Source organism: Syngnathus scovelli, chromosome 9 (assembly GCF_024217435.2).
Source record: "Syngnathus scovelli strain Florida chromosome 9, RoL_Ssco_1.2, whole genome shotgun sequence".
Lineage (NCBI taxonomy): Eukaryota > Metazoa > Chordata > Actinopteri > Syngnathiformes > Syngnathidae > Syngnathus > Syngnathus scovelli.
The window spans coordinates 5,376,279-5,395,873 of NC_090855.1; the positions used below are offsets into that span (position 1 = coordinate 5,376,279).

General features: G+C 40.7%; 2 protein-coding genes across 3 annotated transcripts; both read left to right on the forward strand.

The window, feature by feature from the left end:
• On the forward strand, positions 1-11,206 carry ankrd28b (ankyrin repeat domain 28b). 2 transcript variants are annotated; one of them, XM_049729719.2, is made up of 28 exons: positions 2-235; positions 2,041-2,124; positions 2,333-2,411; positions 2,819-2,889; positions 3,000-3,200; positions 4,060-4,147; positions 4,548-4,690; positions 4,807-5,019; positions 5,252-5,330; positions 5,435-5,549; positions 5,672-5,754; positions 5,818-5,881; positions 5,994-6,062; positions 6,155-6,295; positions 6,552-6,663; positions 6,743-6,769; positions 7,093-7,167; positions 7,252-7,453; positions 7,533-7,620; positions 7,701-7,818; positions 8,129-8,348; positions 8,642-8,729; positions 8,810-8,893; positions 8,972-9,117; positions 9,452-9,534; positions 9,680-9,762; positions 10,098-10,189; positions 10,287-11,206. In XM_049729719.2, exons 1-28 carry the CDS (start codon positions 209-211, stop codon positions 10,565-10,567), a joined length of 3,156 nt encoding a protein of 1,051 aa, XP_049585676.1. In that variant the 5' UTR covers positions 2-208; the 3' UTR covers positions 10,568-11,206. The 2 variants fall into 2 exon arrangements, with proteins under 2 accessions (XP_049585675.1, XP_049585676.1); XM_049729718.2 differs by having other exon boundaries at positions 1-235; positions 5,672-5,881.
• An 809-nt stretch (positions 11,207-12,015) lies between these two features.
• LOC125974855 (syndecan-2) lies at positions 12,016-19,383 on the forward strand. The gene is made up of 5 exons (XM_049729720.1): positions 12,016-12,295; positions 15,969-16,101; positions 16,777-16,982; positions 17,056-17,311; positions 17,393-19,383. The coding sequence occupies exons 1-5, from the start codon at positions 12,236-12,238 to the stop codon at positions 17,554-17,556; spliced, it is 819 nt and encodes a 272-aa protein (XP_049585677.1). The 5' UTR covers positions 12,016-12,235; the 3' UTR covers positions 17,557-19,383.
• Positions 19,384-19,595: the final 212 nt, after the last annotated feature.

The window sequence follows — 19,595 nt, forward strand, 5'->3', positions numbered from 1 at the left end:
TATGGCGGCGGTAATGTTATGGAGTTTCCGCTACTCGTTGACTTGCATGCAATCAGGCCAGTGAGGCTAGCATGGAAGCTAAGCTAGCGTCACGCTAGGCCTCCAGCAGACTAACAGCAGAGATAGCAACAAGATCAAACACTCTGTTGTTTGTGAAGGAGACGAATAGCCCACTAGTCTGCATGAGAACACTTCCAACCACAGAAATATGGTGGTTCTCAAAATTCGAGACCAGGTAAGAGCAATATGTCAAAAGCGAAATTTAAGTTAGTGATATCGTTTGACTGCTAGCTTCGATTACAGTTTTCCCAGCGGACTGTAAATTGAGTTGCTCTTGCCAATCGTTTAGTGATGAATTTGTCTTTAAATTCGTCCATTCGCGATATTACACTTGAATAAAAACCTAAGCAGAGCTTTTGTCGTAATGATGATATGTATCACTTCTATATGGTGACCCATGATCAACCAAAATGAGTCGTAACCTGCTAACAGTACTGCTTATCTGCAACAATTAGCCAGTCCCCTCTTCAGTGTTAATAAGATTGGGCATGGCTAGTTAACCTGCTGCATAAAACAATTGGAAAGTGGCTTGAATAGTTGCTTTCAAGTTTGGTTATTCGTAAATGACACCCAAAACGTTGTCGGAGATGCGTACCATGGCAACATAAACTAAGCTCCTGACTGTGACGTTTCAATGTTTGTGACATTAGGTGGGTAAGCGCTTCAATTGTTGGCCTAAACAGATATGGTACGAATAATGAGGATAAACCACGATAGCCCAACGATGAAACCGGAATAAACTGGTAAAGTGACTGGAAGAGGATCCTTATATTTCTTTGACAGTAGCCTATAACATCATTATATTAGTCTTGTAATCTCTAAAAGTCTAGCCTTTTATTTTTTCACTCAAAGTTAAAATTTTTGACATTGCTTGCTTATTTAATAAACATTTATTGGGTGTAATCGATGTACATCTTGTATCACGCATGTGTATGCTTCTCGTCATGTGCTTTAATGATCTCCTGTTAAGTCAGTGTGGTTGCTTAAAGAGCTGTCTCCATGGTGACCGTATTAAAGACTTCGAATGAGGCTGCCGGACGAGTATAGAAAATCAACAACAGCAGTTGAGCTGGGCTGCGCTGCTGAAAACAAAACGCAGATTTGTCCCACACACTGTGTCAACATGAGACATTGTGAGAAGCACAACTGACCCCTTGTTAGCTTGAATTGACCCTCGTAGCGTCTGTCGTGCCCCCTGTACCGTTTTATGGGCATTTCAGAGGGACATAATTGTCTGGTGTGATTAAGTGTGACAGTAAAAGATCAGTGAGGGATTTGGGAGACCACAAGTCATTCCTAATCTTGTGGGGACTAACTTTTGCTCTTCTTCTCGTCTTGTTCTAAAACCAAGCTGAATGCATCTCTACGGTCAGTGACAGTTTCCGCGAGAGTCGGCACTTGTCAAAGTTGCATCCTCATCCAGGGGTGGAGCTATCATGCAGGCATTTTAAGAGTGTGCTCCAGACGTGGGCCTTCAAGGAGAACCTGTTTACTTATTCTGTCCACCACTCTTACTTCACTAAGGATGTTGAAAGTTCACAGCAGGAGGGGGGCCTCTGCAGTATCATCTCTTTCTTTCGGGCAAAGAAACCAAGATGTGCAGTGTTGTTTGTTCTTCCAGCAACTTTGGCATCACTTCGAATCTGTTCTCGGACTTTTGTTCCTCTTAAGACTTATCTCTCAACACGTGTCTTTTTGGACGCGTCACTGAAAAGGACATCTTGTGGCTGTGTGTCATCGTTTTTGTTTGATTGCGCATCTGAACGTAGAAGCTTTTTTTGGGTCGATGACATTGAACAGATGGAGTCGGGTGTGTGTCGTGATTCTTGAGGACGAGGATCCTGCAGACTTCCCTACTGCTGAAGTCTGCGGGGTTAGTTTGTCATTTGTTCCATTTGAATGCTTACGCTTAATGGGAACTACCGCAATGAGTAACATTCCAAATAAATTGGGATAAAAAGATGCTATTTCCTTCCACAGCCTGCTTTGGTGAAAGCAATTTTCAATGTGGACCCCGATGAAGTGCGCTCGCTTATATTCAAAAAGGAGGACGTGAATGCCCAGGTAAGCTCCACTAGATGTGTTTTAAAAATCTTACTTTTCCATATCCTTTAATTGTTTTTTTTATGATGAAAGTAGCAGTGTTACACACCTTTTTGTTGCATACCTCACAACTTAAATTGGGGCTTTTGTTTTATCTTACTTGATCTTTGTGGAGGTGAACTTGTGACCTCAGAGCCTTGCATTACAGTCCATCCCTCTTTCCTTATAGGACAATGAGAAGCGGACGCCACTCCATGCTGCTGCCTACCTTGGAGATGCGGAAATTATAGAACTTCTGATCCTTTCGGGTCTGTATGATTTTACAATGCAAATATTGAGTGGCTTTGAGTTGTGTAATATGAGTGATGTGGTCACCGTCACACCCTTTACAGTTTCCAGAAATATTAATATTGTCTCACCAAGCAATTGACCACCCTTCTTTTCAATTCAATTTATTTCCATTTTGTAAACATCTAAGAAGTTACAGGAGAATCGCTGTTAATCATGATGATTCAGAAAATGTATTCAAGACCGAATACATAACTATTCTTATCATTATTTTTTTAATTTTCCAATACGTATGACCTTGTACATTTAGAATGTTGCCACTGAATGAATTTCGATAACTCTTATGCCAATTTCGGTTCAATTTTGTAACCGGTTGTGCAGTTTATACCGTTTATGTCCTTCAAATGTCCTCTGACTTGTGCTGTAGGTGCCAGAGTAAATGCCAAAGATAGCAAGTGGCTCACTCCTCTGCACCGAGCTGTTGCCTCCTGTAGCGAGGTATGAGAATGTTCCGTCGATTGTTTGTCTCACATTTGCAAACACGCACGCAGACCGTGCATCATACGGAACAATAAAGGTGTCAAATCCTGATGTTTTCTTTGTTGCAGGAAGCCGTGCAAGTATTGCTGAAACACTCTGCAGACGTAAATGCCCGAGACAAGAACTGGCAGACGCCGCTACACATCGCTGCGGCCAACAAAGCAGTCCGCTGCGCCGAAGCACTCGTCCCGCTGCTCAGCAATGTGAATGTGTCGGACAGAGCTGGCCGAACTGCACTGCACCATGCAGCCTTCAGTGGTCACTTGGAGGTAAATATGGTTGAACCTTCACCTGTTTTCTGTTCACAAATTGACCCAATTGTGTTGTTTTAAACGACAATATCAGTCAATACTGATACTTATCATGCACGATTGCATCACACGCGGCTGCTTTCAGCTGAGCACATTCCTAAAATTATAAGAACCAAGAATGTTGAGGTGATGAAATCCATAACTCAATACATTCCTTCCACGTTATAAACTCAGCATTAGTAGCGTGTGCACTGCCAAGTACTGCATGCTGCACCCATGTAGCTGATTTGATGGATGCATGTACTTTCATGTGGATTAGTTATTTTAGGGCAGGAAATGCCTGCTCTAATCAAGTATTAATTCCCAAGCCTTAGTCAAGCTGCCTTACGGCAGCGGGCATGCTCATTTGTTCTGTTCACAACAAGGTCTATTCTTAAACTACAATGCAGCAATACAACTCGTCTTGGCAATGTCTTTTATCGAAATGCCGATGTGGATTGAGCTATTTTCGAACGATCCACATTAGTGTGGTCATGTAAAGCACATTCTATTTTCAAATCCAAGGGATTAAAGCCTAAATCTAAATCTGGATAGTGGAAACACTGTAGTCCTTATACAGGGCGTCCCCGAAGTTTCCACACACGGGAAAAAGGACTCTTTTGAAATCAAAACTATTTTTATTTACATAATATACTATAATATTTAAGTCTAGTCTAGAATTTTCATATGGATAAAATGTTTTTTAATGTGGAACCTTTGACACACTACTTTTGTCTACTCTTGAAATACAGAAACGATCCATTCATCATGTCTATGACTCACTGCTTTTTTTCTTCCCCCCCTTCTATTTTTTGCCTGTCCTTGCTGATGCTGTCAGATGGTGCGGCTCTTACTCTCCAGAGGGGCCAACATCAATGCCTTTGACAAGAAAGACCGCCGTGCAATCCATTGGGCAGCCTACATGGGTAAAAATAAATCTACTTGCTCTGTTATGTAATTATTGCTCTATGGAACATGCAAGTGTACCTTTGATGGTGTGTATGTTTTACACATTTAGTCCCAGAATTTTTTTCACAGTTCACCATGATATATAATTTCTGTAACACTTACTTGGACTCCTCAAATTTCCTCGTCAATATTGTCCAGTGGCAAAAAAATAATTGGGTTAAAAAAATGTAGACAACTTTCAGTTTACAATGAAGTAATGATCATATGGCAGCAACATGCAAATTAGTAAGAATTTTTTTTTTTTTTTAATAGTAAATACGTATATTATCACGTTTTTCCTCCGACAGCAATGTTATGTTCGCAATGCTTTGCTAATATCGGTAATTCATTAATGATTAATAGAATTCTATTATTCAGGACACATTGAGGTGATCAAGCTCCTGGCGTCTCATGGTGCCGAAGTTGCCTGCAAAGATAAGAAATCGTACACACCTCTGCACGCAGCTGCCTCCAGTGGGATGATCACTGTTGTTAAATACCTCCTGGACTTGGGGGTGGATGTGAGTTCCGCCCACCATTGCATTGCCGATGTGCAATAGTGTCACAACTGTGCCATAGTGAAACGTAGCAGTGTTTATAAGACTGACCTTTGTATGTTGATTGGTTTTTTTTTTAGATCAATGAGCCGAACGCCTACGGCAATACGCCACTCCACGTGGCCTGCTACAACGGTCAAGATGTGGTGGTGAACGAGCTCATAGAGTGTGGGGCGAATGTCAACCAGGTGAACGAGAAGGGCTTTGCTCCCCTCCACTTCACTGCTGCTTCCCGACAAGGCAAGCTGTGTCTTGAGCTGCTTGTCTGCAATGGGGCTGATGTCAATATCAAGGTGCGTGATGATTTCAGTGCATCTCTCAAAACTCAACTGATAAACTTTGATATCGACCATAATTTCTCAAGAATAACACACATGAATATAATACACACTGCCAAAATCGCACTTCAAAAGTTTTTTTTTTCATTCTAAGAACTGTTTAGGTAAAAAAAAAGTCCAATTAGTACCTATTCAACATTTTTGAAAAGCTGTCCGTTTTCATCAGCATGGTTCTGTTTTGATTCAGAGTAAGGATGGAAAGACTCCCCTCCACATGACCGCAATCCATGGAAGATTCTCAAGGTCCCTTGCTATCATTGAAAATGGTGAGCTCATCCAAAACTGTCGTTTTTTTGGTTGGACAGTAAACTTGAGGCCCATTATACGACTTTGGCTCAAAAGCTTGATCTTGTATATCACTCGTTTTAAGGTGCTGAGGTTGACTGTGAGGATAAGAATGGAAACACCCCACTGCATATTGCTGCACGATATGGTCACGAGTTGCTCATCAACACGCTCATTGCCCACAGAGCTGACACTGCCAAGTGAGTGTACCTTGCCCACAAATGTAACCATAATTATCTTAGTCATTAGATCCTAATGACTTGCTTGCAGTAAGAAAGTATTCTGCAATGAAGACAACCTGATCGATAGAATGTCTTTGCAGACGAGGGGTCCACGGTATGTTCCCGCTCCATTTGGCTGCTCTCAGTGGATTCTCTGATTGCTGCCGAAAGCTTCTGTCTTCAGGTAACTCCAGTATGAAATTTAATCAATCACTAGAGTTGTTGCTCATCAATCTTTCTTCATCAGGTTTTGATATAGATACTCCTGATGACTTTGGAAGGACTTGTTTACATGCTGCAGCTGCTGGAGGGTGAGTGTCAACATAACTGAATCGATTGTATTTATTTTAAACATATGTTCCAGTCAATTATTAACTTCTAATGATAAAGGACAATCATTGATCATGTCATTTAAATCTGCAGAAACCTGGAATGTCTCAATCTACTTCTCAACACTGGGGCGGACTTCAATAAAAAGGACAGCTTTGGCAGGTTTGCAATGATGTTTAATGGTGGTGCTCCGTTGCTTTGGTGCTGTTATGGTTTTCCTTATACAGTCAGCTAAGCAACGTTTACTTTTCCAGGACTTCTTTGCACTACGCTGCTGCCAACTGTAACTACCAGTGTTTGTTTGCGCTGGTGGGCTCAGGGGCCAGCGTGAATGACGTTGACGAGCGGGGATGCACTCCGCTTCACTATGCTGCCGCTTCTGACACAGATGGAAAGTTAGTAATGCTCTGAGCATTGCTTTAACATGTAGTAATGGTGAAGCAGCAAATTAGAATGTCATTGGATTTCGGACTGTAAATCGCTCTGGAGTATTAATCACACCAGTCAAAAATTGATTTTGGGTGCGAGTCTGAGCTCTGATTTGAATATAAAATTGCAAGACCAGCCAAACTATGAAAACAAAAGTGCGATTTACAGTACGAAAAATAGAGTAAATGTTTAAGATTGAAAGCACCTCTGTTGTGGCTCCAGGTGCCTGGAATATTTATTGCGAAATGATGCAAATCCTGGGATTCGGGACAATCAGGGCTACAATGCTGTGCATTATGCCTCTGCATATGGACATCGCCTTTGTCTGGAGCTGGTGAGAGCATCATGACTGCATGCTGTGTAAAAACAAGCCTATGCATTTTCTTATCTATTTAATTTCTCCAATATTCTAGATTGCAAGTGAAACCCCTCTTGATGCGGTGAGTAGAGTTTGAGTCTTCTTCACTGGTTCTCAAATTGAGGTTACCTTTGTAACATATGAATTTTTGAATATAATGTCCAAATAATCCCTCGGGATTTATTTATTTACGCACCTCAAGCATAAAATAAATCACCAAATCAATAAATACCTTAGAAACAAAATTCAACCTATTACGCCTTAGAAATAAAATTCAACCTATTAGGCCTTTTTCCATTTAAGTGGTTTTGTCAAATTAGTAAAAATAATTTGTATTATATTGTGCATCAATGTAATTCTGAGCTCCAAACTATTCCGTTTTTAATTTTTGTTATTTGTAATCAGTTGATGGAAACCTCAGGGACGGACATCCTCAATGAGTCTGACGTTCGAGCTCCCATAAGCCCTTTGCACCTCGCTGTGAGTTAACCTTTTACCTCTTGAAATATTTTCTGTCTTTGTTTTTTGTAATCTAATATTTGGAAATGTATTTGTGGCGTTAAGGCATACCATGGTCACCACCAAGCCATGGAGGTTCTGGTGCAGTCTCTGTTGGATCTGGATGTGAGAAACAGCCAAGGGCGAACACCGCTAGACTTAGCCGCATTTAAGGGCCACGTGGAGTGTGTGGATGTTTTAATAAACCAAGGTGCCTCCATCTTGGTCAAAGACTTTACTTTAAAGCGAACCCCAATTCATGCTGCAGGTATGGACCAGCAGTAAAGCTTTGAATGTGACTCGTTCTGTTGTATTTTGAAATTTATAAACTCATCGATTCCTTGCAGCTACTAATGGTCATTTTGAATGTTTACGTTTGCTGATTGGAAATGCTGATCTTAAAAGTGCAGTGGACATTCAAGATGGTAACGGACAGTAAGTTATTTATTTTATATCGTGGTCCAAAATGAGAGTAATTGTACGATAATGTAACCTTTTTTCCTTTAAATTCTCAGAACCCCTTTAATGCTGTCAGTTCTAAGTGGACACACAGACTGTGTATATTCTTTGCTTAATGAGGGAGCCAGCGTGGAAGCCAAAGATAAGTGGGGCAGGACAGCCCTGCATCGAGGAGTGAGTCGAAGTCAAGTTTATTTTTTTCTTTACAACAGGTTCTATGATCCCACTAGTTTAAACATTGTACTCTAATTAATATTTCATTTATGGAATATGAATTAAAACAACAAAATCCATAGCTTGGGAATATCACATGATCACCTGAGCCGAAAGTTTCTGTGATGTAATTTTCGATTGACGTTTCAAGTAGTCAAGAATATATTACTGTAAAGAAGATTTTTCGACTCTGCTTCTCCTTTAAAGTTTTTAAAATCGATTTCAGGTTGTCAAGTGTATCAACTTTCATGTCTCTCGATTTTGTTTGTAGGCTGTTACTGGTCATGAGGAATGTGTGGAGGCTTTGCTTCAGCATAGCGCCAGCTTCTTGGTGCAAGACTGTAAAGGCCGCACACCCATCCACCTGGCTGCAGCATGTGGCCATATTGGTGTCTTGGGAGGGCTGCTGCATGCTGCTCAGTCAGTGGAAACACCTCCGGTGTTAACAGACAGCCAAGGCTACACACCGCTGCACTGGTCCTGCTACAATGGTATGTGGATTCCGAAAGAAATGGCCTGTAGTTATGTCTGTTTATATGTTCAGCAATACAAGGTATACAGTTTGGAATGTCGTTCCATGCCTATGAAATAAACCAGACCTGTAGTCTACAAAAAAATTATTTTCTTTTTAGAGAGGCGCAGGTCCCCAAATCTTTCAGCACCCGTCTTCATGTTTGTTCATATTTTGAGCGCCCAACATAGTAACAAATTCCTCACAATGAAAGTCACTGTGTTTGGAAAATAGTTAGCTCAGCTTGACAATGAACCGTGTTCTTTTTTAAAGGTCACGATACATGTGTGGAGGTTCTACTGGAACAAGAGGTTTTCCAAAAAGCAGAAGGCAATCTCTTCACCCCCCTTCACTGTGCTGTGTAAGTGATCTAAACGTTACAGTAATTGTCAGATGCTAAAACAAGATGGGCGAGTTTAAAAATGTTTTTCCTCTCCTAAGGATTCGTGACAGTGAAGGTGCTGCTGAGATGCTTATCGACACCATGGGTCCTGCCATTGTCAATGCCAAAGACAGTAAAGACAGGTAATATCTGTGTGGAGGTCAACTAAAATGCTGGATAAAATTCTCAATCGTGCTTTGCGTCCTCTGTTTTGTGCCCAGGACTCCTTTACATGCCGCAGCCTTCACTGACCATGTTGAGTGTCTGCAGCTGTTGTTGAGCCACAACGCACAGGTCAACAGTGTGGATACCACAGGGAAGACCCCACTCATGATGGCTGCCGAGAACGGCCAAACCAACGCAGTCGGTATGATGGCTACACACAAGCGTAGCTGGCTTCAGGCTGAAATTTCCTATGCACAAATGTGGCCAATTTCACCCCCACCCCACCCCAAACCACAAATCGATACTATTGGTCAGTCCCAGTGTGGGTTTGTTATTTTAACAAGTTATTGACCAGTTTAAAGCGTTGAAAATAGCTTGCTGTCATTGACGATTCAATGTTAATGGCTCAACAATTTGAGGATTTTCTGAAAAGTAAAGGTTTTGGAAGCGGAAGGTTTTTGCCTGATGCCAGCGAAATATACCTAAAAGTCAAAATTGATCAGAATCTTACTGAATATGCTATTCTCATCAATAAGAGCTTTTGGTGAGCAGTGCAAAAGCAGATCTAACGTTACAGGATGCAGTGAAGAACACGGCGCTTCATCTTGCCTGCAGTAAGGTCAGTACCGTTTATAACCACTAGATGGCTGTATTTCACACCCAAACAGCGAGTAGGGTGCCCTCTTGCATGTGTATGTAAAGGCCTGCCATCTTATTCAACTTGTCATTTTTAGCACCAATAAACCTTCTCTTGCTTTTCACAGGGACATGAAACCAGTGCCTTGTTAATATTGGAGAAGATTACAGACAGAAACCTAATAAATGCCACTAACGCCGCCTTACAGACGTATGTATTACTTGGAATTATTGTTTTGTTTCTGCGTGCAAATGATAAGTTAAAATTAAGAATTTCAATTCAGGATGCATTTCATTTCAATGGATTTCACTAGCAACTGACTGATGTTGTAGGAAACTGAATTTAAATTACTGTTCATTGTGGTTGTAGATTACAAACATTACCCCCCCAAATATCCATTTAATTAAATTATCAACAATCTCAATGGACATATTCCGTTTGTATTATTTCCAAAGATTATTGGTGAATCCTCTGATGTAAAACTATAAGCAATGTACCAACCCCTTTCAACTTGACCTCACCAATCCTCATTTTTTTAATTCAAGGCCTCTGCACGTAGCTGCAAGGAATGGCCTGACGGTAGTGGTGCAAGAGCTGCTCGCGAAGGGAGCCAGTGTCCTTGCGGTTGATGAGAATGGTAACGATATTAATCCCATCCTTGATAAAGACAAACACGTTAATATTTGATTAACATTTAAGTGTTTATTAACACTAGAGTGTGGTCATTCCCTCAGGTTACACACCCGCCTTGGCTTGTGCCCCCAACAAAGATGTTGCAGACTGCCTCGCCCTCATACTGGCCACAATGATGCCTGTTTCCCCCTGTACCCCGGCGCCTACCCTTCCTTTCAGTGCCATGAACCACTTCACCACCAGCCCCTCCAAGAGCGTCACGTTGGATAGCCTGCCCGTGCTACGCGACCAGCACAGCTCCTACTGCAGCTTCAACAACATTAGCCATCATGATGTCTTCTACAAAGAAGAGCTCAATGACTCTGACTCCGAAACGTACTGAAGGACAGGAAACTGCACGAAACGCACACACTGTGTCTTAAAGTTCACACAGGGCCAGCTTGGTAGGGCGGAAGAAGAAGAAGAGACGAGCCCCTTCAGGAGCCTTAAAAGTCATCCCCTCCCGACCTCATCCAGCACCAGGTGTCCTTCCAGCTGATACAAGGCAACATTGACTCACTACTTAAGTGATTGCACTCGATGGGCATACAGCGACCTTTTTACAGCAATAACATGCTGATGGGAAGGACGGTAGCAGCTAAAAGAAAGCTATACCAGCATGGACCAAAAGATGCGAATGCATTTTAACCCAAGTTCAATTAAGTGTACATGAGTTTGTTTGTTTTGGTTGGTTGGTTTTCCTGGAGGCGGTGCAGCCAGTTTAAAAATTCTTTTTTAGATGTTTGTGTGAATATAGAAGTTAGATTCTTATACGCACTACATCTTTCAGAACGCACTTGCGTGTCAATGTTTGAAATCAAAAGTTTAAAATATCCCTGTCTTTAACTCCATATCCACTTGAAAAGAAAATCAAGTATTTGCGTCAGGTTATTTTATTGTTGATCAATTTCACCCTTGTGTATTTGTCAATTATGGTTTAGTCTCAAGAATAAATTATTTGTGTACTTTGGGGTCCTATAAATGTGCTCATTTTGTGCCTTCATTAGTCGTGGAAGGGGTGAAAAGTGTTGAGGCAGCTGTAAAAAGCACAGTGACTCGTAGGTAAGTAATGAAATGTTTGTGAGAAGCACTGAGACCATTTTGAGCTACACATCTAAGTAAAGCAAGGACAGAAGAACATTTGATTTTCTCTTAGTATACTGTGTGGTTTGCTTGCTTTATTTTAAAAAGAATCCACTCAAAATATCACACTTGAAATTCCTGCTTTAGTTGAAGAATTTCAATTTAACTGGAAATATGTACATTATGTGAATTCCTATGAATATTCTTCAGATGCGATGTGATGTACACAAAAAAAGAACTGTGAAGTCAAAGTTGCAATTTATTAATTCAGTACTGAGATTGGTGTATATTTTATGGGTAATAAAATGAATTATTTATAAAAATGGATCGTCAGTAGCTATGATTACTGTACATTTAATACACAAAGCAACTATTGAAGCATGTTTTCAGGATGTGGGAGGAAACAGGAATTCCCAGGCAACACTCACGCAGGTACCATGCAAACTCCACACAGGGAGGGCCAAAGGTGGAATCAAACCCGTAACCTCTGAACTTTGAGGCGGAGGCCATCGTGTCGCCTGCATTGATATAAAGCTTCTATAAAAAGAAATCCTAAGTATTCTATTTTATTCACTGTCAGTTATAACTCGAATTTGTTAGTCATGCTTCGTTGTAAATCACCCCCTACGTAGTCGGACACGCCCCTCACTTCCGCTTAAGGTGACGCAATGGCGTGGTGACATCACAGCAGCGTCACGATCCCTCTCCAGACCAAACAACTTTCCAGACTCAGCGAGCGACTCCACACTTCGACTCGTCCAGCTGCTGCACGCCGTAAAGCAGTGATTTAAAAAAAGAAAAATATACCGACCGAAACGCGACTACGATAAACTCGAAAGGATTTAACTTTGATTTAATCGCATACATTTCCATTGAGGAACTTTTATAGTTTTTTTTCTCAGTTACCACCGTCTCGCTGAAAATTGAGATGAGGACCCTGTGGTTGTTGTTCCTCGTCGGGCTAGCCCCTGGATTCATAAGTGAAAAAGTAAGTACGGCTTTTACTTGACATCGAATGTAAAGTTTTATCTATATATTTTTTAGTTTATCTATACATCTATCTATTTATCCATGATCAGAATTTACCAGTTAACTTTCTATACAAACATTTACAACGAAAAACACAGACCCGCCATTTCAAGTAAACATTTAAATAAGAGATATGCTATTTGGCTATTTAGCCAAGTAATATTCAGCCTTAGCCTCAGTCCATGTGTAGCTGGCGAGATGGTGTCAAGTTCACATCTTTTTTCGACTTTTGACTCTTTCCTCCTCCCCCACAAACTGTGACCATTATCTTCTCACTCACACATGTTGGATTAAGCTTTAAATTTAATCAAGTTTAGTCCACACCCCGCCTCAGGCCATTTTGTCCTTCCTCGCCAACAAAAAAACCAACCTGTTTCCCCTCTCCTTGTGTGTGTGGCAAAGCTGGAAAACACCTGGAAACGACTCTGGTTTTTTTTCCGTTTTTTTTTTCAACAGGAACCAAAAGATCCTGTTTATAGAAGTCAGTTAAAGTACAGTGGAACCAAGTTACCTTTTTAAATAAGTGTGGTATTTATGAATCCTGGACTGTGTATTGTGAAAGCAAGCCAGTTGAAACCTGAGACTGGAGCTCCAGAGAGAGCGTTTATGAAGTTTCCCCATATACAGTACATAAAAGGCCCTGCAGGTTTTAACGTGAAAGCGCAGTCTTGGAAATAAATCTGATCTTTGAGAAACAATCTTGCGCCGGAGCTTTGCGTCGCCTCACTTCCAGACGACCCAAGCCTTAAAATTGTTGGGCATTATATTGAAGAATTGTAGAATTGCTAGTTAGTTAACCAACCAGCAATGCTGCGCTTGTGAATGATGAACGCCTGCTCGGGACAGGATGTGAGCTTTTTTTGTGTGTGTGTGTCATTTTCTGGATGGATGACTCACCGTGAGTCCCACTGGGCTAGTTCAGGCAAGATAGGAGTCGTGTGGGACGTACAGAATTTGGTCAACTTTCTAGGACACCTCCTTTCATTGCTTAATCACACATTAGTGTTGCACTGTGCCTTGCAGTTTCTAGTTTTGTTGCTCAAATCAAGGCAAGTTTATCTTTGCCCATCCAAACAAAATATAGAGGTGACCTAGTGGTTTACTCATGCATCCATTTTCCAATCCGCTTATTCTTATCATTAGAGTTTGTCCCAGTTTATTTCAACCATGTGATTAAAATCATTTGTAGCTATATATTTACCGGTGAAATTTATGTGCAACCAAACTCATCATATTCAACAGGGTGGGTATTTATTTTTCATGCATCATGTCATGTTGCAGAATCTTCACCCATCTAAATCATAAGGAGAAAATCCAGATTTGTCTGCCTGTGCCATTCACATGACTCTGTGCGCTTTCACAAAGCTGACACAGAATTCCGCATTCAGATAATTAGACGTGTGAAGTCACTGGACAGTGAAGATTGCGTTCAGCACAGCGGGGAAGTGAGTGTGTAATGTTCGGTGTCAATTTTCACACTGCTGTGGCATTATGGTGTTTCCCTACAACAGCGAAAAGGAGATGTAAATAGCCATAAATCAAAGCGTATTTTCTACTTGATTTTTTTTTTTTTTTTTTCATTCAGACTAGACCAACGATACTGTACATTATGCAGCGTTTGGTGCTGCTACCCTGCTGTGTGCTCAAGGTGGTTACACAACCATGCTACCATCATGATTATGGACTGCGAACCATGTGAGAAATAGTTTCCTGTAATAACTATAAGCCCAAGTGGTAAAAAAAAATTCTCACAAGTGATACCAATGCATTTCCATGAGCCAATCAGACATGGCTGCACACAGTTTTATTGCTGTGACAGGGCTATTTCCAGCAAAGTCTCATCATGACAGAGCACCGGGCTACCAGATGGGTGTAGATACTGTATGGTCTGTGTGTGTGTGTGGGTGTGTGTGTGTGAGACGGAGAGAGACGCCATATATGTTTTCCAGATGTCTGATTTTCATGTAAACAGGCATTACAGCGACTCTTTGGCACGGGAGCGTGATAGTGAATTGTATTTTATTTTGTTGGTGGTTTTCTTCTGTTGGCTTGTCGCCCACCACCTCGCAGTGGGTCTATGTTGGCGTCCCGTCTCCATCTAGTTGATGTGATATTTATGTATAGTGTGTGATATTTTCAAAGATGGGAGACAGCTTTTTGCTGTTGAGCAGATGAAAGCACCTGAGGTCACGGTAAGGTGAGCTTCTATGGCCATAAAAGGGAATCATGCTTTCTTTCACCACGGTTTAACTGTTCCCTTCAAACCAGAGAGTCTGTCTGCTAAATAGACACTGGTGTGAGCTGCTTTGGATTAAAAAAAAAAGGCCACATTACAGCAAAAAACATTTGCTTTTGGGTTGAATCAAGATGTTTTCAAGCCACCCAGTCTGCTCAAGACTTTGAGAAGAAAAGATTTCTCAAATGTCACCTCAATTTCGTACGACACGACATACATATTTAGATCACCATTGTTTTACTAAATTTAGTGTTGATCCCCATTTTTCCGTAATTTTCTTACTTAGGGTATTGCAAAGATAAACTTTGGCAAAAATGTTTTATGATATATCTGTTGATGTTGACGTTCCACATGTGGAAGCCGACTTTCAGCTCAGCTCCATTTCCACGTGACCCCTGGACCCTGAGTCAGGATGAGCGGTATAGACAATTGATAGATCAGAGTTTGCTAGTTGAGTTGGCAAATGTTTTCAAGTCACAATTAATCACGGATCAAATTCACACAATCAGTAGAAAAGTCGATGATCATATCTGAGGGTTCTACTTTAAATTTGGCACATGCTTCGCTTCTCAAATTTTGTGTTGGGAAATATTTAAAAATCTATTTAGTCTTTGTCATGGATTGTATTTATTTCCTCGTTTCACAAATTCCTCTTCCATTGTTTCATTCGACGTTAACGTTTTTTTTTTTTTTTTTTTTAAATAAACCCAGGGTCTTAAGTGTGATTTATCACATATGACGATACGCATCTGCTTGGTAATAATAAATCGCTGCGCTCTGAATCAGAGCAACGTTTATGGCCGTGTTGTTTCATTTGTTTTCAGCACCTGTTTCATCAGAATTATCCTTCCTTTCCTTTTGCCGGGATCCGTCCATGTTCGCATCTGTGTTAGTGGAAGCATAGCATGCATACCAGACATGCATACTTCACGTCTCAATGGGCCACATTCATCTGTGTGTGGTTGTGTGTGTGGTTGTGCATATTACAGAATTTCAGGCTTATTATCACGCTGCATTCTGCAAAGGTAATTCTGCCAACAACAAGCGAGCTAAATGTAGCATTTTTGCAGGTAGACATGTAATTTATCTCCTTGACTTCTTCCTGTGATGCTTTAGTTGGCACCAAATTTAGGGTTTATCAGTCCTGTTGCAACTCACTGGAGCAGCATGTCAATTGAAACTTTGTGCAGTACTTCAAACAAACTATGACCTCCCTTCACATGCCTCAATATGATATCACTTTATTGACACAATCTCATAAACCAAAGGTCAACTACCGGTGGTCAATGACTTTCTGTGAGTGTTTTTTTCCCCTCTTCTTTGTTATTCATGTGGTTAGTAGTTCTCATGAAATCAGCAATGACACTCTGATTACATGATTTTGTTTTCCTCTCAGATGCTGGTCTCTTCACAGTCCCACCCATTCATGGGAGATGACCTTTACATAGAAGGTCAAACATCAGGTGAGCTGCCGATAGATGATGAAGATGGCGACGACATGGGCTCAGGATCCGGATCTGGAGACTATGGTAAGGAGACTTGGCATTTGATTCTGCTCTTGCTCCTCATGTTTGGTACAGTAAGTCTTATCGGTAACAAAGAAGAAACAAAAACATTTGACAATTTGAAACAAAGCTTGAGAAGCTTGGGAGAAAGCTTGAGTCAATGGCAGGGTTCTTTATTCGTTCAGGAAAAACTGGATAATGGGTTTCAAGAGTTCATCATCAAATGGGTGTGTTTGTGTGTATGAATGATCTCTTGCCCGTTGTCAGGCGTGTCCTTTCATACCCTAAACCAGTCAATCAATTTGCTGTTCTTATTAATTTGACTTGTTTACACATGTTGGTTGGTATGGTGGGTGTTCTAGATGTTCAAACTAGATCATGTGGAGGAGGTGAAGTTTTTATTAGAAGACAGCAGATGCAAAATACTTTTCACCTTGTATTCCTAATGATTCATCGTTATGCCCTCTCCCAAGAGAGAATGTGCTCAAGGAATTTGTGTGATCATGTGGAGCAATTGTGGTTTTGTAAAATGAGGGTGTTCAAACCTCAGGTATCGAAGCAACCGTGTTGTAAACACAGAAAACATTTGAACACCAAATGCCGAAATGTTCTCTCACCATTGTGAATCTAGTTGGTACTAATCAACAATGCCTCTGCATGATAATAGCCAATAAGTGCCCTCCATTTTTTTTCTTCAAGATCCAATCAGTCACCAATTAAACAGAGAGGAGAAAGCGATCCTCACCACGTTTGTCGACTCAAACAAGAGCGAAGAAATGACTCCAACGCTGTCGACAGCGGACTCTCGTCACAGTCAACCGACCGAAGCAGCTGACCGCCACGATCCACCAAACAAGACGATGGACAGTGAAACGACAGCAATCGGTGTGGAAATGAAGGAAGAGGTAAACATCTAATATTTATGCTGGGCCCAGTATGGCATTATCACATCACCCTTCATCTGCTTGTGTGTTTCAGGTGCCAGGTAATGGCCCAACAGCTGACTGGTTCACACAATCTTCCACTCCCAGCTCCACCAAGGAGAACAAAGAAGCCGACGAAGACAACAGCCTGGATAGATGGGACGACTCCTCCGCCACCAAAAATAGTGGCGATGAAGACACCAGCGGAGTCCAGACGAATGAAATTCTTGTCAGTCGGGGCAGCAGAGTGTTTGACTCTCCCAATGACGTGACATCCGAGAGCATGTGGGATAGGACGGAGGTGCTGGCAGGTAAGTGCGCATTTACATTACTCCTAAGGGAACGTGTAGAATATATATGATTTCAATCATGGTTCCATTCTGCCTTTCCAGCGGTGATAGCATGCGTAGTGGTCGGCTTGCTCTGTGCCATCTTCCTCCTCGTCCTCCTGGCCTACCGCATGAAGAAGAAGGACGAAGGGAGCTATGACCTGGGCGACACCAAACTTTCCACATCAGCTTACCATAAAGCACCAACCAAGGAGTTTTACGCCTGAACTGACCAATACAGACTGTGAATAGATATCATCACTTGCCAGTTTGGACTGAGAGCGGCTCAATATCAGCTTTTATTTTCAAATCTTCAACAGCAGCAAACTCCTCCTCATCTCTCCCGTCTACTATCTTTTCGCAGCTCTGTCTTTAGTTTGCACAGTTCTCACACCGAATGGAAGAATTCAAATGCATTCACATCATTCCAATCTGGGAAAGGAGTGGGAATGTCTCGAGAGTATCACAGGATCACAGCCATTCGAGTCAAGGAAAGCTTACTGTGCCTTAAACCCATACTGCCTCTCTAAGATGGACTCGCAATGGTGTCAGCTAGTCATAAGGAAGTTGACCGAAACAAAAACAAAACAGGCATCCTCATTGTGTTTTGAATGATGTCATAAAATGGTACTTGTATTCCAAAGATCCCAATGTTAATCCTTGTTTTGGTCGAGGTCAGATTTCATATGTTGTTACATTTCATTTAGTGCTTTTTGTTGTTGTTAATTGTACGAATGTTTTTGTTGTTGTGATGAGCGAATATGTTATTCCATATTCTGTCCAGTTTTGGTACGTGAGATTGGGTTCCTCTGCAGGTACAATTTTTTTTTTCCTCAAATCTTATCTTGTCATCAATCAATATCATGTTCTCTTTGTTGCCTTTGGAAATTGTAGCTTGTATTTTATAGTTTGGAAATTTTTGACCCAAAAGCCATTTTAAAGAAAACATTTGCAGTCCATACATTGTATTCCCGATGCCTTTGCACACACGCTATGACGACCTTGCATCGAACATTCTTAATATTTACAGGGCTATTTTCTGTGATGACTGAGTGCAGCAAGCAAAGCCAAACCACATTCCATTGCAACTGCCAACTGCATGCAGCTATAATAATAGGTTTGACTGGTGACAGCATTGAGAGCCTTTCTGCACAATAAGGTTTTTCAGTAAAACGGGATACTAAAATGACCACTTGGGTTTTTCAGTGTAATGCAGTACTCTGTAGGTCTTCTGTTTTAGCTATACATGTTTTAGCATTTCGCCTGGTGCTAATTGTATGTGAAAACATTTTTTGGTTTGCTTTGTGGACTGAGGGAAAATTATTTTAGAGCAGGTTTTTTTTTTTGTTAGACTTTCTATGTTTTCAAAAGTTGCCTCATATTTGGACCTCTAAAAATAATCTCAAATTAAGACCATATTTTTACCAAACGTTTTGCCGCAGTTTTGCTCAGATTTAAAACGCATTCCATTTCAACAATACGAAGTACCATCTTTTGTTGGTGAATAAAATATGTTTATGAAATTTCTGTTGCCATTTTACAGAAAACTAGGCTCCCATGCATTTCTCAAATTTCCTGCAGAATTCTGTGGAACGACTGACATGGTTGGAATAAACACAATGTTATGATTATTCATTCTCTCTGGTTTACTGTTCTCATCAAGATCTTAAGGATGCCAGATGGTGCCGAATCAGCAGTTCTTCAAAAAATGTAGATTTAGCTACAAAGAACCACATTGACTGTTGTACTTTTCTTTAAACCGAGGGTAAACACTAAACTCAAAATGGAAACGTGCTGTGTGGACCGAAACAGTTTCGCGTCTGCAACTTTCATTTCAGTGTCTCCTATGTAGTGATGATACTATGACATGTATTAATTTATATTAATTTAGACTATAATCAATTTCAATATGTAAAATGTACAATACTTTGTCTTTATTCTCATGGATCAGATTATTTCAAATGTATGTTTTATTATATTCTGGTTCAATTCATTGTTAGCAAACCGGATGTATGCAATTGTCTTGAATACATTCAATAAAAGCTGATAACATATTTTACACGTCTTTTTTTTATTTGAAAGCAGACAGTTTTCTCAAAAGAAAAAAAAAAGGATGAAACAAATGTAGGAACACGCCAGAACCTGTTTTTTTCTCTACATATCTTCTTTGTTATACTATTACTGCCTTTCTTATTATTTTTTTCTGTACTATATTTGTCTGAACTAGAACTATTTTTCATTCGTTTGCTTTAGCTTTTACTGCGAA